Source organism: Nycticebus coucang, chromosome 11, assembly GCF_027406575.1.
Source record: "Nycticebus coucang isolate mNycCou1 chromosome 11, mNycCou1.pri, whole genome shotgun sequence".
Lineage (NCBI taxonomy): Eukaryota > Metazoa > Chordata > Mammalia > Primates > Lorisidae > Nycticebus > Nycticebus coucang.
Window position 1 is genome coordinate 78948164 of NC_069790.1, and position 25893 is coordinate 78974056.

At 37.6% G+C, this 25893-nt stretch overlaps 1 protein-coding gene across 1 annotated transcript in view; it reads right to left on the bottom strand.

Moving 5' to 3' along the window:
* The window catches only part of COG5 (component of oligomeric golgi complex 5), a 332964-nt gene that overhangs the window by 24952 nt on the left and 282119 nt on the right, over nt 1–25893 (bottom strand). The window contains exons 17-19 of the mRNA XM_053554011.1: nt 23728–23831; nt 14685–14922; nt 8393–8469 (exon numbers count right to left, since the gene is read on the bottom strand). Of these exons, the coding sequence (XP_053409986.1) occupies nt 8393–8469; nt 14685–14922; nt 23728–23831 (419 nt within the window). The remainder of the gene's footprint in view (nt 1–8392; nt 8470–14684; nt 14923–23727; nt 23832–25893) is intronic.

Genomic DNA, 25893 nt, shown 5'->3' on the forward strand with positions numbered 1-25893 from the left:
ATCATTCTATCATAAGGACACTTGCACTACACTGTTTACTGCAGCTCAATTTATAATTGCCAAAATGTGGAAACAGCCTAAATGCCCACCAACCCAGGAATGGATTAACAAGCTGTGGTATATGGTGTAATACTATTCAGCCATTAAAAAAAATGAAGACTTTACATCCTTTGTATTAACCTGGATGGAAATGGAAGACATTATTCTTAGTAAAGCATCACAAGAATGGAGAAACATGAATCCTATGTTCAATTTTGATATGAGGACAAATAATGACAATTAAGGTCACAGTGGGGTGGGGGAAGGGGAGAGCAGAAAGAGAAAGGAGAGCAGAGAGAGGGAAGGTGGGAGGGGGGTGAGGCCTTGGTGTGTGCCACACCTTTTGGGGGCAAGACATGATTGCAAGAGGGACTTTGCCTAACAAATGGCAATCAGTGTAATCTTGTTTATTGTACCCTCAATGAATCCCCAACAATGAAAAAAAAAAAGAAAAAAGAAAAAAAAGTTTTCTAAAAAAGTAAAATAAAATAAAAAACAAACAAACAATCCCCTCCTCCCAAAAAAAACCCCAAAACGGATCTTTTGTCAACCACGTGTCCCTTTGGAGCTCTGAGTCACAGCAGCTATGCTTTGACAAGACCGAATCTTCCATACTAGCCACTAATAGGACTGCTGTGAAAAGCCCAACTAGATTTGATTCTGTATTATGTATCAACTGACATAATTACATGAAAACATCAAATGCAGACATTTCATTTCTGGTGCTTGTTGTAAGAGGCTGAAAGAACATATCTTGAGTCCTCCCTTTTGCCTGATTCCAGGTGGAATTTTAAACACTAGCAAGTTAAAAAATAAATCAACATCTGAAGGGCTTCATGGAACAAAAAGAAATTAATGAAGGTGTTATAAAATGCAGATATCTCAAATGCCACAATATCATTCTTAAGAGGATAAAATTATAAACAAAGCAGCACTTTTAAGGTTAAACTTTACAACCAGAAGGTAGTGTTAATCAAGTATTTGGTCCGATTAGAAAAAAATTAATTCTAGTTGGGAGATCCACATTTCAATGACTAATAGCCGTGCAACTGTCAGTCTTCTGACAGCCTATTAAGGCCAATCATGTAGTAAGATAAAAGTCCTGGTGCTCCTGGTTCACACCCAACACCAGTGGTGGCCTGAGACAGATATGGGCATCACCTCCTTCCATGCCACCTGCCTCCACCCTATTTCTAACCTCCACTTGGTGAAGGGCCTGGGAAGGCAGCAAGACTATTAAGTGTTGTACTAAGATCTGAACCAGCAAAGAAATGAAAGGGTAGGGGACAGAAACATGGTGCTGTTCATGATGGGGCATCTGTGCCATCCTCCCTGCATAGGACACGAGGGCCTTCCAGGGAAGAGAGGAGTGATGGAGGCCTGCAGGAGGTGAGGCCCTCTCTGGAGATTTTTTAGGGAGGCCTGAGCCTCATGTGGGGTCATGTGGGCCCCAGGAGAGAATGAAGCAAGAGGCTGATGATTTGGGGTGAACCAGGGATCAAAGTTAAGAGATGAGAAAAGTTCTTTTCTCAGAGTCTAAGACTGCGCATCCCAGCAGAGTAGGCAGGAAAGAAGGCAGGGGTTTCAGGTAGACATTCTCTATGAATACAAGTGTGCATTTGGCTAAATGGTCCTGGTGCATTGTCTGGGAGCCTGTATACAGTAGAAGACATGAGATGAGGCATATCAGCAGTAAGAGGTCACCACCAGAGTGAGGAGTTTAAATTCTCTTTAAAATTTTCTGACATTTTCCTGGATGATACATATAAGCATTCACATGCCATTTCAGACCAATCAGAATAAAGAAAACCAGAAACTTCTGGAGTAAGATGTGGGGCACAGTGGTTACAAACATAAACTTTGGCATCAGGCAGCCCTAGGTCTGCAGTGTGGCTCTGGGATCTCCCACTTTGCAGCTGTGTGGCTCTAGTGGCTCAACCCTCTTGGAATACAGCTGCCTCACAGGCGTGTCTCATGGGCATCACACCAAACTTACAAGTGCTGTGAGGGCTAAATGAGAAAGTATGAGTGAAATGCTCAGCACAGGGTTAGCATATGATAAATGGTCAAGCAACAGCTGCTAGAAATAATAAAAGTGATGATAAACTAAACATACGACCCTTCATATTACCTGGGTGCTCCTAGCCCAGCCAAAGTGTAGCAAACAAACCAAACCAAACCAATCCAAGACAGTGGTTGCCTTTTGGCTACAATGCTGAAATCAGAAACCTGGAATTAAGAACCCAGAAATCCCAGGAACACTTATTTCAGAGGATTGATTAAGGACCCCAGATTCACAAGTTGAAAGAAAAGACATAGTACTTTTGGGAGTCTTAGTGTTAAAAGTGCTAAAAATGGAAGCTGCAGGGATCTTCATTCAGTTTTACTTGAACACTCAGGCACAGAAGTTTGGAATTTCACAGTAAGTGATCACCAATACAAATTGTAGACCTGGAAAACCCTCTACCCCTACAATTAAAAACAGCTGACATGAACACAACACTGTAGTAATTGATGGTTTCCTTCTTCCAGAATTCCTCCTGCTACCAGACCCGTCAGGACGGAGTCCCTTATTCCCTGACAGCCTTTGCTGCTCTTTTATTAAGCCTACATGTGATGAAACTTCCAGCAGAGCAGGCTGTGGATACCATCAGGGACAAACTGTCCCCTCAGGAGCAAAGGTGATGAGGGCTGTGTTCCTGAGCTAGTGAAGGACATTTGTTCATTTTCTGTCCTTTGCCTAATAAAGATTTGCAGTGACAACATCAAGGGTCAGAGCTTTTCAGTTCTGGCCATGGGGAATGAAGGTAACAGCCTTGCAAACACTACTTAGGGGATAATGTCGTGCTGCAGAGAGATGAACAAAGATGGGGTCTGGACAGTTCTGACACATGTGTCTTGTGCAGAAATACAAACCACCTAGGGGCATAGCACTAATGTCAGTTGCTTTCTGAGGCAGCATTCTGTCTGGGGTATGAAACAACCCCTGCTGTCTGACAGACTCTAATGTAGACAGTAAAATGTAAATGTATGCAAGACACTTGCCATCTCACATAAATTGTCCACTAGCAGCCCTGTGGCAGATGGCTGGGTGATGGGAGAAGGGAAGACTTGCTTTGGGAGGGGCAGGGTGTGTGCGTGCATGTGCAGGGTGGGGGTCTGGACTGGAGGCTCTCTGGCTGGCGCAACTACCTCCCTTACTATAAGGCCCTTGCATGGTGCTTGTCGGCCTCCTCATAGTCACTGCCTGTGGCTCAGACTGAAGCCTTCTGTGGCTGGTACAACCTGCCAGGTTTCTGCCCTTTGCCTGCCTGTTTTTCTTGTCACCCCTCCCCAAGTTTTGGGTAATGTTTTAGTATATGTTACAACACTTTTTAGCTCTCCCGTTATTTTTAAATGGGAAAAACAATGCAAGAGGGATTTTAAAATACTACTTACTGAACTTAGTGACTACAAAAATAGAACTGAGATAGAAAATTTGAAAAATATTAAAAACTTTAAAAGAAAAACCACTAGTGATAATCCTGTTATCCAAAAATAATATTTTAATGTTCTTTTTTTTTTTGCAGTTTTAGGCCGGGGCTGGGCCTGAACCCACCACCTCCGGCATATGGAAGTGGCGCCCTACTCCTTTGAGCCACAGGTGCCGCCCTTAATGTTCTTTCTTTCTGACTTTTCTTTTTCATACATACAAATACCATTATTTTTAAAAATAGTAAGAGTCATAGCATATATACTGCTTAGCAGCCTATTTATTCATTTACTGATGCATTAGGGAGTATTTTTCATTTTACTAGATATGAACTAATGTCATAATCGTTAATGGCTACATATATCTCATTCTATGAATGTGGAATATTTTATTTAGCCAATCCCCTATTGACCATCATTCGGTTGGTTTTGGTATGATTCAGAACCTCTGCTGACGAGACCCATGAATGGGTCTAATACGTACACCATCACTGGTCAATGACTATTGCTTGACACAGCTCACACAGATAGAAGAAATGCAATATTAATAGGAGTACTCCATTGCAGTTGTTCAGGACTAATTTTGGAGAAGAAACAGATCTCTAGCAAGTTTCTGAGGGTAGGCAAATAGAGGGCCTATAATTATTAGAATCGAGATTGCTCTTTACTGATTTACTCCTCTCTAGGCGGGCATCTGGTAGGACCCTGCACATGAGTAAGCTTCCCCAAGCCAATTCTCTTCATATGACAACTACAAAGAAGCAGGCAGGGCTGGAGGCTTTCACAACAATTTTCTCTAGCAAAGGGACCGAAAATGTTCTTCGTAGACCAGGGCTGGATTTGAACTCTGTAATATACTATGCTTCCACTTCATTTCTTCATCCAGTTAATCTCATTCTTTATAAAATAGTTGTCTTGGCCCAGTTGTCATTAAACAACTGAGAAAGTACTAGGATCAATTTGGTATATTTCTATATATTCAATATACTGAATAGAAAATACTGGTATGTGTAAATCTCTGTTGGAGTTTTCCAGTTAATTGGAGTTATGGACAATACTCCCTAGGCAAGATACAATTATTCTTATGTGCCCAAGACCTTGGGAGGCAAGAGGTCATCTTCAGGAGGAAGTGTAGGGGTACCAGAAAAAAAGGTATGCTCTTTATTGTTTTTATAAAGGAAAACACTCTCCTCCCTGCCACTAAAGCAACAACATTTAAGAGTTAAAGCCCTTTGACAAAACTGAGAAATTGTTAGATATAAACCATTAGTGGGTCATGAAAGGAATTTAGTGAGTCAAAATAATCAAATGAAATAGAAATGGCAGAGACCATCATATGAAGGGCAATGACTGTTTCATGAACACACACGGAGGTACAAATATATATACACAGGTTTGAGTGTGTCTGAATGTTGAGTATATGCCAAATTGTAATAGAAAATATTTCTTACTATGAATCATGGTTAAAAAGTTTGAAACGCATTACTCCATGAGAAGCTAGATATAAAAAAAGTAAGATTTTAAAAATTATATACTGATGAATCATTAATGTTTTATACCATATATAGGTACTAGAAGGTGTCATAAGAAAGTTAGGAGGGTTGACAGAAAATTCCCATCTTAAATGGCTTAAAACAGATGTGGCCTCAGAACTTTATCTCAGAACTTTAATCTCAATACCATGACATAACTTTAAAAATGCTTAAAGGCAGCTTGGCGCCTATAGCTCAATGGTTAGGGAGCCTGCCACATACTCTGAGGCAGGTGGGTTCAAACCTGGCCCGGGCCTGCTAAACAACAATGACAACTACAACAACAAAAAAATAGCCAGGCATTGTAGTGGGCACCTATAGTTCCAGAGTGAGGCAAGAGAATCGCTTAAGCCCAAGAGTTGGAGGTTCCTGTGAGCTGTGACTCCACAGCACTCTACCAAGTGTGACATAAGGCGACTCTGTCTCAAAAAAAAAAAAAAAAAAAAGCTTAAATAGCATTGGTAAACCTTGGTAAACAGAAGATAAGATAAGCACTATTTTATACATTCACATGCAATAAACAACTAAACATGGGACTTGGGATAATAAAAAATAACAATCTAATCTTAATATGGTACTTCCAAATCACAGCTTTTGTCATACCTAGATGGTTAATATCTAGTATGTTAACTGACTCAGTTAGCCAGGGCAACATTATATGACCCAGCTGGGATTGCTGTGTTACCATCTTACTCAGAATAAATGACCATACAGAAGTTTCATTAAGGTTACTAGTATGGTTTAGGCAGATGACCATGGCTTGGTAACCCTGGTACCTCATCATTTTTCAACTTGCCCATGTTTGGTAGTATAGAACTATACAGCTTCAAGAAAATATTTTGAATACTTTTAAACCCAGCCCCGGCCAAAAAACTGCAAATAAATAAATAAATAAATAAATAAAAAAGACTTGACCTGATCCAAAGGAGGTATCTGAAAACACCTGTGACACCTGTGGTCTTACTTTAAGCTTTCCTGACACCCACCTCTGTATATTGGGTGGTGATCCTTTATTTGGGAGAAAATACAATTCAAACTCTTGGGTTGTATTTTTTTTTTTAAGCGCCCATGTTAATTATAAATGGGCAAAGTAAAGTATAGAGTTCCCCTCTAAATCAATAATACTGGATTTTTATATTTCACTTCAACTGACCTAAGCAAGCAAAGTGGTCATTTAAATGACAGATTGCTTATTGACTACTCTAGTTTCCAGTACTAGGCTGGTTTTTAGAAAGCTGCATGCCTGGACTCTATTACCTTATATAGAAAAACCTTCAAAGACAGTTATGCCCTCGGATATTATAGATAGTTTATATCGAGGCATCCCATCTGGCATGCTGTGGTCAAAAAATTATGTGTTATGTTGATTTCCGCGGTCCTCAGAGTTGGTCGCCTTTTTGAATGTAAGTGTTTCCTATGTGTGCCATGACGTAAAATGTGTTGGGAAGTTATAATTTATTGAGTAAACAAGACATATGACCATCTCCTTATCGTCTATAAATCTGCTATTGAAGACCCTGGTCATTAAGTTATTCCATGTTCCTTAAAATCTGAATAAACTATAGAAACAAAGGGCCTTGATATAAATTATCCATAATATGCCCTTTATCCGAGGGCATAAAGACAGGCGAAGGTTTTTCTACAAAGGTAAGGTAATAGAGTCCATACATGCAGCTAAAATCTAAACATTCAGCATTGAAAAGGACTTTTCTCCCTGTTAAACTGGTATTCAGAGATCATGAATATAAATTAACTCATTGTTCTTCTTTCTCAACTGGTTCCTAAGAAGCCCAATCCTAAATTTTGTGCTCAACTGCATTAGGTTAAATTGTCTATGATATTTATAGTCATTCCCTGTATTTCATCACTGAATTCACTGTTTTTTATACTCCATTCAAATGGGGGGGAGGCTTTAAAAAATGTTTTTTTTATGATTTTTTAATTTTTTTTGAGACACTGTCTCATTTTGTTGCCCTTGGTAGAGTGCTGTGGTGTCACAGCTCACAGCAACCTCCAGCTCTTGGGCTTAAGCAATTCTCTTGCCTTAGCCTCCGGAGTAGCTGGGACTACAGGTACCCACCACCATGTCCAGCTATTTTTTTGTTGCAGTTTGGCTGGGGTCGGGTTCAAACCCACCACCCTCAGTATATGGGGCTGATGCCCTATTCACTGAACCACAGGCACTGCCCCAAATGATTTTTTAAAAATTAATTAATTAAATTTTTTTTAATTAATTTATTTTTATTGTTAAATCATAGCTGTGTACATTAGTGCAATCAAGGGGTACAATGTGCGGTTTCATATACAATCTGAAATATTCTCATCAAACTGTTCAACGTAGCCTTCATGGCATTTTCTTAGTTACTGTATTGTAGGCATTTGTATTCTGCATTTAGTAAGTTGGCTGGGGCTGGGTTTGAACCTGCCACCCCTGGTATATGGGGCCGGTGCCCTACTCCTTGAGCCACAGGCACCGCCCTAATTAATTTATTTATTTTGTAGAGATGAAGTCTCTCTATGTTGACTAGGCTGGTCTCGAACTCCTGACCTCAAGCAATCCTGAATAGATCTCCGAAAGTGCTGGGATTACATCTGTATCTTAGACTATAATTTAGGACCTTCCCAGAAGAAGACTGGATTAAAAATGATATATGAAGAAATGAAAAAATTTCAGAAGAAGACATCTATGAATTGCCTGGTATTAGTACTCAATACATTTCTTTAAGAATGATGGTTAGGCACAGCAGCTCATTCCTGTAATCCTAGCACTCTGGGAGGCTGAGGCAGGAGGACCGCTTGAGGTTGGGAGTTTAAGACCAGTCTGAGCAAGAATGAGGCCCTGTCTCTCCTAAAAATAGAAAAATTAGCCAGGCATAATGGCATGTGCCTGTAATTCCAGCTACTTGGGGTGAAGGGTAGTGTGGGAGGCTGAGGCAGGAGGATTACTTGAGTCCAGGAGTTTGAGGTTGCATTGAGCTATGATGACGCTACACTGCATTCTACCTGGGTAACAGAGTGAGACTCTGTCTCCAAAAAGAATGAGAAGTAAAAACAAAAACAAGCAAACAAAAGCCGTAGGAAGAGTATAATTTACTAAATCAATCTTGTGAATTGTAACCTGAAAAGAAATACACAAATATACACACATACACATAGACTTATTAGTCACTATATATAATTCTCAATGGGTTTTTGTTAGAATAATAATTTGTAAGATGAATCATGAAATTGCCATTGTTGTAGGTCAAAAATGCTTGAATACTGGCAATTTTATATAATTAGCTAATAAGAAACGAATGAAATAATTTGCTAATAAGATATGAACATATTAATAAGGAATTAAGTCTCACCTGAATGACCTCAGCATTCGATAGGACTTCCCTAAATTGGAAACTCGTCTGCAGAATGGACCCACAGCCAGCTCCATCTGAAATAGTAAAAGATAGTCCATAGCTTTTACCGTCAGAATCCTGAGGTGAACTTGGGACATACCTAGATCACAAAAAAGTTGGAGCTTGAAGTAAGTTTACTATTACCTGGACTGTAAAGCAAGTTTAGAACACCAACTGAATATATTCAAAGGTAAAAAGTTAGAAGATTTTTACATTTATTTACTAAAAGGGCCCAAGAAGAGACAAGTCCTTCATGAAACAGAAAAACATTTTTTATTTTATAACAGGAGAAAGTTTAGATCATTTCCCCATTGAAAAATCAAAAAAAGGAAGGTTTTCAAGACTAATTGTGTATTTATTTTATTTTATTTTTACTTATTTTTGAGACAGAGTCTTAAGCTGTTGCCCTGGGTAGAGCGTTGTGGCATCATAGCTCACAGCAACCTTGAACTCTTGGGCTCAAGGGATCCTTTTGCCTCAGTTTTTCTATTTTTAGCAGAGATGGGGGTCTTGTTTTTTTCTCAGTCTGGTCTTGAACCCGTGAGCTCAAGCTATCCATCTGCCTCAGCCTCCCAGAGTGCTAGGATTACAGGCATGAGCCACTGTGCCCAGCTGTGTGCCTATATTTTAAATAAACACTATAGGTCATTTCATAATCGATACAAATGATGACTGTTTTTGTCAGTGTGGCCCAAGTGCTTAAAAATATTAACTCTGGAGCTTCTAGTAGCACATTAGTGTCAGAATTCCAAACCTGGAGTTACTAGTTGTGTGACCCTAGACAGCCTCTAAAAGTGTCAAGCTTTTCATCAATAAAATGGAGATAATCAAAACTACTTAATAGAATGAGGCAAATTAAATAGATACTTCCAGAAAGCTTTATATGCATGACATATAATCAGTGCTAATTAAATGTCAGCAATTATTATCAATGTTTAATTAAAAAGTTTTTCTCTTTTAAATTACTAATAAATTAATCTGCTCCCCAACTTAAGAATTGAACAAATATTAGTTCTGGTTATTTTTACTTCCTTCTGTGAATGGAAATTCTACTTGTTATGAATTGGCCTACCTGTTCTTTACCAACTGCATAGGCAAACTTTTTGCATATGTGCTACTTGGATGATAAACTATTTTTCCATTCTTGCTATAAAACAGCACTCTGGAAAGAATAGTTTAGAAAATGACTAAGAATAGGCTGCTCTCTGGTAATATAGCATCTTTCTCATTTCTGTACTGATGAGGTTTTCTGTCCTGTTGGTCATCCTTATAAAAACTTGTTCAAAATCCTTCCTTTGTGTAGACCACAGAGACCTGATCAATCATTCATATGAGATACACTTTGACTCCCTTATGGTCACGCACAGAGCTAGACATGAGGGTAAGATAATGAATTAGAGTGTTTTGCTTTCACTAATTTCTCAAATTTAATACAGAAAGGAAAATTTATTCACATATGATTATTCAATAAAATCATAAGCTATTATTATTAAGCAAAATGCTAAGTGTTACATCAAATGTATGACGTAAGTGTCAAGCGTGAAGTGGAGGGCACCTTCCTAGAGACAGTTTTGAGGATGAATAGTAGCCAGGTTAATTTCTCTCTCGGTGTACAGAAGACACAAAGGGTATGTACACTCTATGTTGCAGAGGGAAAACTTACATGGTGGGAAAACATTCTAAAATAAGAAGAATAAATTTAAAGAAGGAAAAAAAAAATCAAAGAAAGAAAAAGTCAGGATTCCTGCCAATAATGCAAAACAGAAAACAGAACAGTTGTGAGCCAATGTTCTTAACAGCAAAAGATAGTGGGTTCCTTGGGAACTGTTTTTCACTGGGCAGGAGTTCTGGTTTCTTTCAGAATGTATCATTTATTTTACAGTAAGCACAAAAGAAAAATGTCACTATCATGTGTTTTTGATTTGGTAATTCCATTCACATACCTGACTATATACAGAGGTGCAAAAAATGTATATACACATTTTAAGAAAGGAAAAAAACTGTATTAAATTTGTAATATTCAAGTCACGATTGACTTCTGCAATTACAAGAGGAACTCAATGTGACTTGTATTCCTGTTTTGTTATTGATATATATTGAGTACTATGATTTTAATATTGTTTTTTCCTTTCTGAAAATGTATATACCTTTTTTGGTACCTTCTATATATACTCTAATGTTTTTTTACATGCTGAAATTATGTCATGTATTTTTCATGGAATGTTTTTGCCCATTTTTTATCTATTATACTAGTGGATTCATGTCTTCAAAAATCAATCATCTGTCTTTGCACTTGAGCAGGACTAAATATTAAAACAAATAAATGGCTAGGAAAAAGGTACGATATGAGAAAATAAGACCTCAAATGGCTATAAAATCTATGATAATGCAAAAGATTATTGTGTCATAAGACAATTTCAAAATGTTAAATGTTTAAAATAATTTTCATCCATAAAGGACCGCTAGGGTATTAAAAATCATTTTCTTCTGCCAGAATTCCATTAAGCAATAAAGGCTATGTTTTAAATGGCAGGACTGTTCCTTTTAGAGGAGGTGACTCTGCAATTAGTTGTGAGTACAAAAATGGCACTTACAACTGCTTCTTTCTACACTCCTGTTTGGAGGGAATGAGTGGTCAGCTGCAGGCATGGTGAACTAATTACATAGCTGCTCTTTATCCACATAGACATTTGGTTAACCACAGGGCATCTCTGGATACTACTAGGGCACTTCTATCCTGACAATGTTCAGGAGAAGAAAAAGCAATAGCAAAAGCAAAATTTTGATTATCTTGTTTTCTAAATTTATGTTTTCAGATACAACATGAAATAGATATAAATGTATGCTTTATGGGCACTGGAGGATCAAATAGAAACTGCCAGAAGTGCATTGAATAATTTAATGCCAAGTTTAATAGCCGTCCTTTCCCTGGAGGAAGGAAGGAAACTGAGGGGAGGAGGGCTGCATGTACTTCAGAGGGTACTGTGGCCAGTCTGCAGAAAGACTCAGAGTCAGTAGAAGTCCACTGCCTCCCCATGCTTGGTGCTTTCAGAACCGCGTGATTAGTGTGGAAACCAAGACCATGTGGTCACAGGAGGGGATTAATTACCCGTAGGAAACCACCTTGTGCCCATGACCTGGATTCTTAAGAGGCCTGGATGCTGGGTACTTCCCTCACCATGAGCCCTCCAGATGGCACCCTGTAACCATTTTCTCTTCTTCTGCACTAGTGCAGACAGGGAATAGTCAGGATTCTTAAAGAAATCCTTAAAATACATCATTACCTTCCTGTGCTGTACCAAGTAAACAGCATTCCAAAACCTATTCTACTGGCCCTTTCATGAGCTCTTTCTCTTCCTGTCAATTACGCCAGAAGAGCAGGCACTTTTATCACAAGGCTTTTCAAACCCACAGTTATCTGTACATTCTTGATTCCAGTGGCCTCAACAGCTTTGTTTAATTTTGAATATAAATTGATAGAACTTTCCATAATAAGGCTTCTGGTCCCTAGTTGATGTCTATCATGAACACTAAGGTGTGCGTAATGCTATTTAAGGGTTCTGACTGACCCTCTAAAAACACTTCAAACCAAGTATGATGCTGAAAACTGAGGTGCAACAACATATAATTGCAGTTGTGGCAAGAAACCAATCCAAATGAAATAAATTCCCCCAATCAAAATCTAATCTAAAAAAGATTGACAGAGGGGATCATGATGTAACATCTGGACAATATTTGCCAAAGTTACTGATCATAAATATGATTAATTACAATAGTGCTTCTACCTTCTTCCCTGTGGCCGTAACCTAAAGGACTGGAGCCATCTCCAAGGTGAGTGACAAGATGTTTGGAAACTGGGACACACTGTACAGGGGTGAAAGTGGAATCTGCTTCTCAGAACCATACTGCCTGCAGCAACCAAATGGCAATGCAGGGCTAGAAGATACATTCTTAACACTGAGCAAATGCTTCACGTGTAAATGCCTTTTCTACATTTAACAAATAGAAAACAGAGGCCTTTGAGTACAAGTTAGTAATAATGACTGAGTTTCATTTATCTTAAGGAAAGGCACCTGAGAAGAGTTTGGCTTACTAAGCAACATGCTTTAAAAGGAATGCAAAATAAAATTTTTGACAATGCAGTTTTTGGAAGGTGGAAGCTCACTCTGGCCGCTAGCTACTGTGCATTTTAAGCAGGTGCTAGCTGCAGCAGCAAGGGTTAAAGGACAATACTTTCCATTTTCTCAGACTCATAGGGAATATCATTAAGACAGAAAAACAAAAACAATAAGCCGCTCTCCTACAGCACTCTGGTTTTGGCCATCTCCTGCGTGGCTGCCACTCTAATTGGACTTGAAGTGCTGCCTCCAGGAAAGTGACTCAAGAACCAGCTGGAGCAGAATGCAAATAAGTTGGTGGGGGAGGGAGCCTAGGGAGAGAAAAGCATAGGGAAAGAAAAACAAAATTAAAAAGGAAAGGGAAAAGGAGAACTGAGACCCATCTGAGTACAATTTATAGGGATTTTTTAACAAATTAGAGCAGGTCCTAGTACATTACTGGGTTTTCATTGCAACAAGCAGCCAGTAACCCCAGTGAGAGACAAGTAAGGCACTATATATGATTCATATTTTTTTTTTTTGCAGTTTTGGCTGGGGCTGGGTTTGAACCCACCACCTCCGGCATACGGGGCTGGCGCCCTACTCCTTTGAGCCACAGGCGCCACCCATATGATTCGTTTTGAGTTCACCTGTAAAACAAAGCAAAATGAATAGGTGCCTAAGAATGAAGTTGACAAAAATGGAAAAGATAAAGAGTCATGTTAATGGTAACATTTAATTTCTATTTCCCTGCTGTGACTACTAAAGGCATGTTTCCCATAGGAAGGCTCTCTTGCTGACCAGTGGCCTCAGGCACATCATTTGGAGATGAAAATGACTAACTGTTGCATTCATTAACATGCAAAGACTATGGCTCCAGAAACCTTAGGTTTGTGTTACCTGTTCCTTTTTTATAAGTATGTCTCAGGTCTGAGGGGCATCTGACTACAATAACCCAGGTACAAGCACTCTGCCCAGGTCCTTTCCTTGGTGCAGAAATGATGAACTGAGACACACTTCCGGATACATGCAAGAATATTGACATTAACATTTACCTTAATAAACAGGGAGGACCAGGCACATTACTTTGAAGAATCCATTTGAATAAACTGTTTAGACTAGAAAAGCTAATAGCTTTGAAAGTCTTAAAAAATGATTGCACCCTGACATGCTATAGAAAATAAGAACCATCTCTGTTTCTGAATTTGTTATTTATTTATATTTTTGAGACAGAGTCTCACTACGTTGCCCTCGGTAAAGTGCCATTGCATCACAGTTCACAGCAACCTCAAACACTTGGGCTTAAGTGATTCTCTTGCCTCAGCCTCCCAAGTTGTTTCTGAATATTTTAATGAAAGTATATATTTCAGGTGTTTCTTCTTTGCCTCTGATATTATTGAAAGGCTTTAAAAAATCTATCTAAAGGACAAAGGAAGAAAATCCTTACACAAGAGCTGATTATGTTGGCTATCTTAATGCCATTCTATCTCACACCCATCAGACAGTTTGTAATGATTTTAAGGCTAGCCACAGATAAGAAATGTATTCTACTAGATAGAGGGAGCTCAAATAATTAGATTATCTACCTGGTCCATAGTGTACTTAGATGAATTAGAATTAGAATCACTCAGATGTGCTGGACTTTTTACATGACAATGGGCAGCCCCCTTTCCACTGTTTGAAAGGTTCTTTTACTCAAAACTACTGTCCAATAAGGTCAATCAATTGCTATTATCAATTAATAGTAGGGGTAGTAAAATAGTGTAAAAGTCCCATATTATGTAAAAATGGGAAAAGTTGCTTTACTGAGGAATGAGCTACTTCACCTTCACCTTGAAATATCAAAGAAGGCGATTATTTTGTTTAAATATATCTATTATATAATAGATTTATAAATGTATATTTATTTATATATAAGTATATCTATAAATTTATAGATTTATATATAAAATCTGTATTTATTTATCTAATATATATTTAATATATATAAAGTATCTTTAAATTCCTCTTTTTAAAACCAATTAGGTTTAAATGGGCTTACTTTTCTTTATGTTGCAACTTTTAAAACACTGATGAATACATATTTAATCTTTTATTTAATAGATAATATTGAGGCCCAAACATTTTCCCTTTGTAGCAATACATCAATTTACCTGTGCAAAATCAGTAGCAAGTCTCATTTTCCCACCTTCACCAAGAGGTCTAATGAGACTGGCATGGCGGACAAAAAGTTCAATTGCTCTTTGGGCAATAGCTTCAGTGTTATCAAAGACAAAATCTAAGCATTCAAAGTGTTTAAAGTAGTCACTCATAACTCTGGCAATGAAACCTTGTAGCTCCTTCATGTAAAGAGAACAAGGAACATCGAGCTTTCCCGAGCCAGATGATGACCTGTAAAACAAAAACAGCCATTTTCAACACAAATGCACTAAGTCAGACTCTCTGATTTTGTACCCTACGCTTTCTTTTTTTATTTTTTTTTTGTAGAGACAGAGTCTCACTGTACCGCCCTCAGTAGAGTGCCATGGCATCACATGGCTCACAGCAACCTCTACCTCTTGGGCTTACGCGATTCTCTTGCCTCAGCCTCCCAAGCAGCTGGGACTACAGGCGCCTGCCACAACACCCAGCTATTTTTTTTGTTGTTGTTGTTGCAGTTTGGCCGAGGCTGGGTTTGAACCCACCACCCTCAGCATATGGGGCCGGCACCCTACTCACTGAACCATAGGCGCCGCCCACCTACACTTTCTATTTCGATTCTGGTCAACTTTCCCCCTTAATAATATAAAAGGAATCATTTATTTTTTGGTAAGTATTAAAGAGCAAAAAACATGATTATGTTTTAAAAACTATTTTAGATGCTAGGAGGATTACTAAGAAATTTTTTAATCCATTTACCTGAAGATTATTAAGAATAAAACAGATAACCATCTGTCTTGAATGAATCATACAAGTGCTACTCTCTGGCCTCTCAAGGTCCCTCCCAGCCTCACAACGCTGCATCTACTCACATGTTTTGCCTGGTAAGCAAATGTATCAATAATAGATCCTGAAATAGCATTTTACTCTTTGCAATGGCAGAAAATGCTGCCTTCCCCAAACAAATTCTTGGCAAAGATATCTCTGCTCTTCTGCTATGTAATCATATCAGTCCAATCGTGGAATTGTGACTGTGGAACTGGTTATGTAACAGTACACATGGTGTGCAATTTTTTCCTCCAGATGATGAGGTTTGGAAAGGCTTTAATTTGGATCAACAGATGATACCAGCTGATGCTCCATGAAATACTATTTATAATTTATGAATGTTTATAACTGTCCTTTAAAGAATATATTAAAAGAATGTGAAATATTTATAGGAGAAAAGAGATACCAAAATTAGATAACACCTGATATCGTCTAATAAATGAGATCACTGGCTATATAATGCTGAATCTTTTTTAAAAAGCAAGTTAAGCGTTTTCATATTCTGAGAATGATGTAGAGAAACTGGTGATAGTCTAGAGAAAAACAACACATAGGACTAAAATGCCCAGAGCAAGAGAATGAGGTAAACTTAATTATCTTCAAATACAGCGAAGGTCACTGTAAGTTGGATGCTAACCAGAGGTCCTCCATGTCCAAAAACAGATAGAAATAGAGAAAGCAGGTCTATATTCCAGCAGGAAGAAATGAAGGTGGCAGCAATAGCAAGGTCACTGCAGGGTACACAGTGGAACATTTCTGTTTGCAGTATCATCACAGGGTAGAGTGCAGCTTGGGTACAGAGGGGCCTTAGGAAGTGACTGCAATGTTCCCAGGGGGTTTGGTTTTGACATATTCCATTCAGACTACTGCTTGGCTTAGCTTGACTCATGTTTTGTCATTCCAAAAGACTAGGCTGTAGAAAAAAATGCCACTAGTTTCTTCCATGTTTTCTTTTCTTTTTTATGAATTAAATGTAATTATGAAGTACACAGTAAAGTTATGATATAGGTATACAGTGTGCAATGACTGACTCAAGCTAATTAACATACCCGTCACCATGACTGACATTTATTCCTCCTAACTACACCTTTGTACTCTGTATTCTGTCCAACCCTCGGCCTCTGGAAACCATCATTCTACTCTCAGATTCCAGATGTAAGTAGATCATGTGGAGTCTTTCTGTGCCTGGCTTATTTTACTTAATATAATATTCTCTAGGTTCATCTATGTTGTTAAAATTGATGGAATTTCCATTTTTTGGAAAGCTGTACAGTATTTCATTATATACATACACATTTTCTTCATCCATTCACCAAACTGTTGATCGACATTTAGACTAATTCTGTAACTGGGCTAGTTAAGTAACACTGCAATGACATGGGAGTACATAAATCTCATTGATGTACTAATTTTAAGTGCTTCGGATATATACTCAGAAGTGGGATTGCTGAATCATATGCAATTCTATATTTTGTTTTTGAGGAACTTTCATACAGTATTCCACATAGGCTACCTAATTTACATTCCCACCACGGTGTGCAAGGTTCCCCTTTCTCCACATTCTTGCCAATCCTTGTTATCTTTCATCTTTTTGATATTAGGCATTCTGATGAGTGTGAAGTGTTATCTCATTGTGGTTATAATTTTCATTTCCCTAGTGACTGGTGATGCTGAGTACTTTTTTTTATATATATCTGTTGGTTGTTGATACATCATCTTGGAGAAATGTCTATTCAGGTTTCTTACCCATTTTTAAATCAGGTTATTTGTTTTATTACCTGAGTTGTTTGAATTGCTCAGGCATTTCAGATGTTAACCCATATCAGATGTATAGCTTACAAATATTTTTTCCCAATCTGTATGTTGTCATTTCACTCTGTTATTTGTTTCCTTTGCTGTACAGAAGCATTTAAGATAAATGTAATCACATTTGTCTATTTTTGCTCTTCTTGCCTGAGCTTTTGGGGTCAAATCCAAAAAACGAATGCCCATCCTGGTATTCTCTTTTACACAGTTATACTGGTAAAAGAAAAAAATCACATTGCCCAGATTTTTCCCAATGTTTACTTCAAGTACTTAGTTTTATAGTTTCAGGTGCTTTGTGTAAATCCTTAACCCATTTTAAGTTGATTTTTGTATATGGTGTGAGATAAGGGTCCAATTTCATTCTTCTGCCTATAGATATACGGTTTCCCCAAAGCTCTTTATTAAAGAAACTGTCTTTTTTTTGTTTTTGTGTGTTCTTGGCACCTTTGTTGAAAATCAACTGACCGTAAATGTGTGGTTCATTTCTGGACTCTCTGTTCTGTTCCACTGGTCAATGTTTCTATTTTTATGCCTGTAATGTGCTGTTTTAACTACTTTATGGCTCTGTAATATAGTCTGAAATTATGTGTAATATGATGCCTCCAGATTTGTTCTTTTAACACAAAAAGATTCAGGATTTTTGTAGTTTTATATGAATTTTAGGATTATTTTTTCTATTTCTGTGAAAAATGACATTGGAATTTTTATAGAAATTGCATTGAATCTTTAGATCACTTTGGATAGTATAGACTTTTTCTTTTTGAGACAGAGTCTCACTTTATTGCCCTCGGTAGAGTAACATGGTGTTACAGCTCACAGCAACCTCAAACTCTTTGGCTTAAGGGATTCTCTTGCCTCAGCCTCCCAAGTAGCTGGGACTACAGGTACCCACAACAACAATTGGCTTTTTTTTTTCTCAAAGAGATGAGGTCTCACTGTTGCTCAGGCTGGTCTCAAACTTCTGAGCTCAGGCAAACCACCTGCCTTGGCCTCCCTGAGTGCTAGGATTACTGGCAGGAGCCACCGCGCCTGGCCGGATAGACATTTCCCCCCCTCCTTTTTCCTGTCTCTGGTGCTTGAATCAGAAAGCATGGACATTTTAACAATATTAATTCTTCCAATCTATAAATAAACATAGAATATTTTTCAATTTATTTCCTTTCATCAATTTTTTCATCATTGTTTGATAGTTTTCAGTAGGTATTGTAAATGGGATTTTTCTTGATTTCTTTTTCAGATAGTTCATTGTTATAGATTTATTGCTAATTTTGCATCCTGTAACTTTGCTGTATTCCTTCATTAGTTCTTCCATTTTTAAGGTTTTCTATATATATAAGACCATGTCATCAGCAGTAACAATCTCACTACTTCCTTTCCTATTTGAGTTCCTTTCATTTCTTTCTCTTGCCTTCTTACTCTGGGAATGACCTCCAGTATTATACTGAATCCAGTATTATACTGAATGGAAGTGGTGAGAGTGGGCATCCTTGTCTTACTACTGATCTCAGACAAAAAGTTTTCAATTTGTCACCATTTGGTATGTGAGGCGTGGGCTTGTCTTATATGGCCTTTATTATGTTGACGTTACATTCCTTCTCTAACTAATTTATTGAGAGTTTTCGTCAAATGGTTTTTCTCTATCTAATGAACTGATAATGTAGTTTTTGTCTTTCATCCTGTAATGTGTCACATTTAAATTTGCACATGTTGATCCATCCTTGCATCCTAGGGATAAATCTCATTTGATCATGATGAATGATCCTTTTTATGTGCTGTTGAATTAGGTTTGCCAACATTTTGTTGAAGATTTTTGCAGCTATGTTCCATCAGGAATATTGGCCTGTACTTTTCTTACCTTGTAATGTTCTTATGTGGCTTTGACATCAGAGTAATGCTGGCCTTGTAAAAGGAGTTCAGAAGAATTCTTTCCTCTTTGATTTTTTCATTAGAGTTTGAGCAGCATTGGTATTAGTTCTTCCTTAAACCTTTGGTAGAATTTACCTGTGAAGCCACTGGGCCTTGGGCTTTTCTTTGATAGGAGACTATTACTGATTCAATCACTCATGATTAGACTGTTCATATTTTCAATTTCTTTCTGATTCAGCGGTGCTAGGTTGTACATGTCTAGAAATGTGTCCATGTTTTTCTAGGTTACTGAATTTCTTGCTATATAATTGCTCCTAGTAATATCTTCTGATCTTTTGTATTTCTGTGTTATCATTTGTCATCTCTCTTCTTTCATTTCTAATTTTGAATCCTCTCTTTCTTCAGTAGTCTAGCTAAGGGTTTGTCAGTTTTATTTATCTTTTCTAACAATTCTTGGTTTAGTCTATTTTTTCTAATGTTTTTCTCTTGTATTTATTTCTGCTCTGATCTTTGTTATTTCTTTCCTTGTGCTAACTTTGGGCTTAGTTTGTTCTTTTCTTATAGTTCCTTGAGGTGTAACATCAGGTTATTTGAGATGTTTCTTCCTTTTTGATGTAAACATTTCATGCTATAAATCTCTCTTAGAGCTGCTTTTGCTACATCCCATAGATTTTAGTATGTTGTGTTCCTATTTTCACTTTTCCCAAGATATTTTTTTATATTGCTTTTGATTTCTTCCTCAACCGAGTGGCTATTCAGAAGGATATTCTTTAATTTCCACATATCTGTGAATTTTCCAAGATTCCTTTATTATTGACGTCTACTTTTAAGCTGTTGTGATCAGAAAAGATACTTGATATGATTTCAGTTCTCTTAAATTTGTTCAAACGTAGTTTGTGGCCTATAACATATGAAATATCCTGAAGAGAGTTTTGTGTAAAAGACATAAAAAGACATGTATTTTCTTGCTGTTGGCTAGAATGTTCTGTTTACTGTTTGTGAGGCCTATTTGGTGTATAGTTCATATCCAATATTTCCTTTTTTTTTTTTGTAGAGACAGAGTCTCACTGTACCGCCCTCGGGTAGAGGGCCGTGGCATCACACGGCTCACAGCAACCTCTAACTCTTGGGCTTAAGTGATTCTCTTGTCTCAGCCTCCCGAGCAGCTGGGACTACAGGTGCCCGCCACAACACCTAGCTATTTTTTTGTTGCAGTTTGGCCGGGGCTGGGTTTGAACCCGCCACCCTCGGCATATGGGGCCGGGGCCCTGCTCACTGAGCCACAGGCGCTTACTATATCCAATATTTCTTTATAAATATTCTATCTGGATTAAGTGTGGTACTGAAGTCCAATGCTATTATTATATAATGACTTCTCTCTCCTTTTTGATTCTTTAATATTTGCTTTACACATTTAAGTATTCTGATGTTGGGTGTGTATAATTTTTACATACTCTTGATAAACTGACCCCTTTATCATTATATAATGATGTTCTTCATCTTGTTTTACAGTTTTTGACTTAAAGTCTACTTTTTCTGATATAATTACCTTTGTATTCTGTGGCTTCCATTTGTATAGAATATCTTTTTCTATCCCTGACTCCATGGCTGTGCGCCCACATAGGACAGGTGATTCTCTTGTAGATAGCATACACAGTCGAACCTCCATAGCCAGACACACAACCGCACTGTACATATCAGCACACACAGGCCTTGTTCCTTATGTTTACTATCTCCATATGTTGAGCAATTTGTTGCAGTCCCAGGATGGTCAATTTACAGAGGTTCTACTATAGTTGGTCTTTCATATGTTCTTACGCTTTATCAGAAGCAGAATGTTATGTTGGTACTACTCTGGATGTTATCTCTAAAATTTTAATCTAGTCATTTAAAATGATTTCACCAAGTTTAATATACAAAAAATTGCATAAATTTATGTCAATTTAAGTATAATAAAACAACCTATTAGACAAAATTTGTCAATATATATTAACAAATCTCTTTGTGAATTAGATATCTGATTTTAATTTACCAGAAAATAAACTTGGTTGGCTACTGCAACATCTCTGTTTTCCCAATTATACCAAAGACTTTACTAAGGGGTTCTCAACTGATGAAGTTTAACAGTGAGCAGTGCAGAAATTTAAGGGTCTTGATAATGGCAGTGTGTATGCAGAAGTTGAAGACAGGAAGATTTGAGAAGTGGTAGATGTTCCTCTTCATGTCACCAGACTGGGTGTGTGCTCCTCCCACAAGGCTGCTCGTTCATCTGCCACCTTAAGGGTCTATGGTCCTTTCACTCCCTTCTCTCCCTCACTCGAAACTGTAATCAGACATGAGTCATTTTGCATTAAATGCAATAATTTTAATCAGTGTGCTCTATTAATCAAACTTTTATATTTTAAGTTTTATCTAATTTTGAAAGAAAAATATTGGTCCTATAAAATATATTTCAAATAGTAAGAAACCATGTTGAGGATTACTTTTTAAATACAGGGGGATTCTGTAACTATACTAATATAACATTCACCCAGAAGGTAAACTTGACTTATTCCTTTTACTTAAGAACAGGTGTGGAGGAGTTGAAGTGACAAGTATTCACTATTATTTTTCTAACTGTTATATTACCCTGAGGGCTAGCTTTAATATAAAGGTGATACCTACTTCTTAAATAGTTTAATCCAACTTCATCTTATATTTCATATAAGTCATATATATATGAAAGGACATGACAAAAGTACTAATAACAACATTTGAGAAAGTGGGAAAAGTACTGCCATGGGAGCAATAATTTAAATAAAATCAAATGTGCCGCACTCGCCTATACTACTACATATGGAGAACAATTTTCTTTCTTTTTTTGTAGAGACAGAGTCTCACTTTATGGCCCTCAGTAGAGTGCCATGGCATCACACAGCTCACAGCAACCTCCAACTCCTGGGCTTAAGGCGATTCTCTTGCCTCAGCCTCCCGAGCAGCTGGGACTACAGGCGCCCGCCACAACGCCCGGCTATTTTTTGGTTGCAGTTCAGCTGGGGCCGGGTTTGAACCCGCCACCCTCGGTATATGGGGCCAGCGCCTTACCGACTGAGCCACAGGCGCCACCCTGGAGAACAATTTTCAAGGGACTCTCCAATGACAACTATATACACACTGAGCTGAAATGGAGGCTCCAAAAGCATTTGGAACAAAAAAATAAGGACAATATTATGCACCTTAAAATAATATTTCTTGCTCATGGGAACCAAATAGTTAAAGAATCTGGTTCACTCATATTTGAGCAAACTAGTAAAAACATATCTATTTGGGAAACTTTTAGCTGTTAATGTTGAATGTGTTATCCGTAGCACTAGTCATGACTTACCAATTTCATTACTAAAGTATCTGACTACTCTTATTATAGAATAAGCCTTCAAAATTATTTCATTTTGGCTCCCCTTTCAGAGGCATGCATGATTAGTCTAACTGGGACATTTCAGATAATTTTTGAACAATATCCATTTTCTCCCAAATATAGATAATCAGACATATTATATTCCTATCTCCTATTGAGTTCCAAATATAGCATTTTTGGGGTAGAATTCACTTTACTCTTTTGTGCTTTGTATCATTATTAAAATTAAAGACTGATCTTTTGACATTTCAAAAGATGCTATGTAAATGAAATAACTTGAAAAATTAGAAGACAGTGATGATTTTTTTCTACAAGAAGCTAAGCTAGTAGCTGAAATGTCATATTCTTTTAAACAACATGAATATAAAGAGAAAAAGGATGGTTCAAAATAGCAACTAACTATGAGCCCAGGAATATAAAATATATATCTACATATTAATATTTGAATGTTTAGCTCTAGAATATAACTAACTTCTTAAAAAAAAAAAAATCACTCCAAGCATGTGCGAATAAACTATTCCAAATTCCTCACAGTTTTCTAATACACTGAACCAAAACCATTTTACTCTCTTTAAAGACTTCAGTAAATATTAGGTTAGGAACCACAATTAATTATTCTCATAATACATATGATATAGATGAGCAATTCACATATGAAACAGCCATGGAATAATACCATAGTCCTTATGGCTAGGTGTGATACGATCATATTAGACTGTATAGAAACTCGGGGGAAAGGAAATCAGTCTCAGAAGGAGTTGGGCAGGAGCTTACCCTGAAAGCTAGAGTAGGATTTGGACTAACACAGTGGCAGAAGGAGGGCATTTCATATAAGGAGGTACCATACCTACTTCTACTACAAGGTAGCAGAGGGCATTTATGAGAAGAAAGGAAAAAGATAAGAGTAGAAAAGGAAGATGATCCAAACTACCACGAGGCCTGAAGTGGCAAGCTGAGTCCCATGCTCATTCTGTGTTTCAATAACAGGAATGAAATTATGAAAATGAGAACTGAAAAATTTTAATTTGCTATTGGTGCTCACAATGGGTAAAGCAGGAGAGGGCTGGAAACTGACAACATCATAAGGAAGAAGGCCCTTTGTGGTAGGTGGGAATGAAAAAAAATGCAGTAAAAGTTAGTAAAAATTCATTACATGTTATTACCCAGAAAAATCTTCTTGATGCATCGTGATGATTATGGCCTCTATGGCATCTCCCACTGAAGTCAGTAGGGGTTGCACAGCATTTCCCATAAGGGCATGGATTGCCTGAAAGAAAATAAAAAGGAAGGAAAAATAAAGTCAAGCAAAACCAACACAAAGCTATCTGAGATGTGAGAAACATGGTGACTAAGAGTTTTCATACTGTGTCAAATGCAGACTATACATAGTTAACTCAACAGAAGTCTGCTTCCCTCTCTAACCGCTGTCAGTAATGATTTTTAAAGCTTAAAATATGTGGAACATGGCACAAAAATTTCAACACCTCCACTCCTTTCATTTTTTTCAAAAGGTTGTGGTTAAATGAGCCCAAAGAGAAAGGAAGACATATGTGAAAAGAGTCGTTTCACTTATGAAGTAAAGGTCAAATGAACACATTTAAGTTTCTCAAAAGAGTAAGGCAAGACCAAAAGTAATTTTTTAAAAATTACTCAAATTACTTAAAATTACTTTTAACAATAACATCATATGCTTTTAACCAGAATGAATATAATAAATGTACTGGTGATTCCTATAGGGAGAAGAGTTAGGAATTTCATGAATTTGGTTACTGTTGAGAGTTCCCCAGTAGTGATTCCCAACTGTGGGTAATTTTGCTCCCCAGGGAACATCTGTCATGTCCAGAGACATTTTTGATTGTCATGACTGGAGAGAGGTAGAGCAACGAGTCGGCAGAGGGACAGAGACGCTGCTAACAGCCTCCATCACACAGGACACCCGCCACGGTTTACCCAGCCCCAAATGTCAGTATTGCTAAGGTTGAGAAACTAGTCTAAAAGGAGATATAAGCCCTATTACTTTATGTAGAACCCTAGGCCTTAGTTATGGGTATTTTGTGTGACAGTAATGGCTGAGGCTCACAACACTCAAAATCAAAATTTAAATATATTACATATGCTTCAGTGATTATTACATATAATGAAGACTGGTGGGTTTGGCTTATACAAATGATCAGAATCAATGAGGAAAAGTTAAATCAGACCCTTATTCATTAAATTCCTAATTTGTAGTCCTTAATCTCTGATAAAAATAAACATATTATATACATGAGTATATGTTTACGTGTACACAGTTTGTTCTTCATACAAAAACTCACAGTCTAGTGACAATAGATAAAAAGTTGAGTATCCTTTACTCAACACGAATCTTTGTGCTCAATGTTTTGTGTTTTGGAAATACTTGAGACTAGGAGTATTTCAGATTTCAGATTTTTCTGAATTTTAGAATATTTGTATTATACCAGATGAGCATCCCAAATCCAGAAATTCAAAATCCAAAATGCTCCAATGAGTATTTTCTTTGAGTATGCATCAAACCTAAAAAAGTTTCAGATTTTGCAGCATTTTGGATTTTGAAATTTGGAAGAGTCAACACGCATTATAACTACAAATAATGCTGTGGGGTCTTGGAAAGACTCTGCCTTACACTGAGAGGCTCTGAAAGACAAAAAGTCTTGCTTGAACTGGGGAGAGGGAGGGAAATGTGCTATTAGCATTCAGTTAGTAGAGGACCAGACAAACTGAACAAGGGCGGGGCTAGGAGTGCACTGTTAAAAGTCTGGAAGTGCAGGAAAGCTGATAGATGTGGGGAACTGCAAAGTGTTCAGTTCACAAAGAGCCTAAGTGCCTGTCTATGTGGACGACAGAGAGGCAGGAAGAAATTTCCACTGTGTAGACTGCTAAGGAGTTGGAAATTTATTCTGCAGGGACCAGAAAACTAATAATGGGTTTTAAGCAATGGAAAAAATTGGTTAAAGATTTGAAGTCAGGAAAAATCATGTTGATTAGTAGACCAGATAAATTAGACTAAAGAAAGAATGATTAGTAGAAAGTCTGCAGCAGTAAGATAAATGCAAAATGAGTGACTGAACCGAATCAGAGCAGCATAGACACAGGAGGCAGGTTATAGACATCTTGAAAGGAGAACGGCAGGACATGTTCTAAAATACATGTATCAATGGCAGTGTCTGTGGCTCCGTGAGTAGGGTGCTGGCCCCCATATACCAAGGGTGGTGGTTTCAAACCCAGCCCCAGCCAAACTGCAACAACAACAAAATAGCTGGGTGTTGTGGCGGGCACCTGTCTCCCAGCTAGCTGAGGCAAGAGAGTTG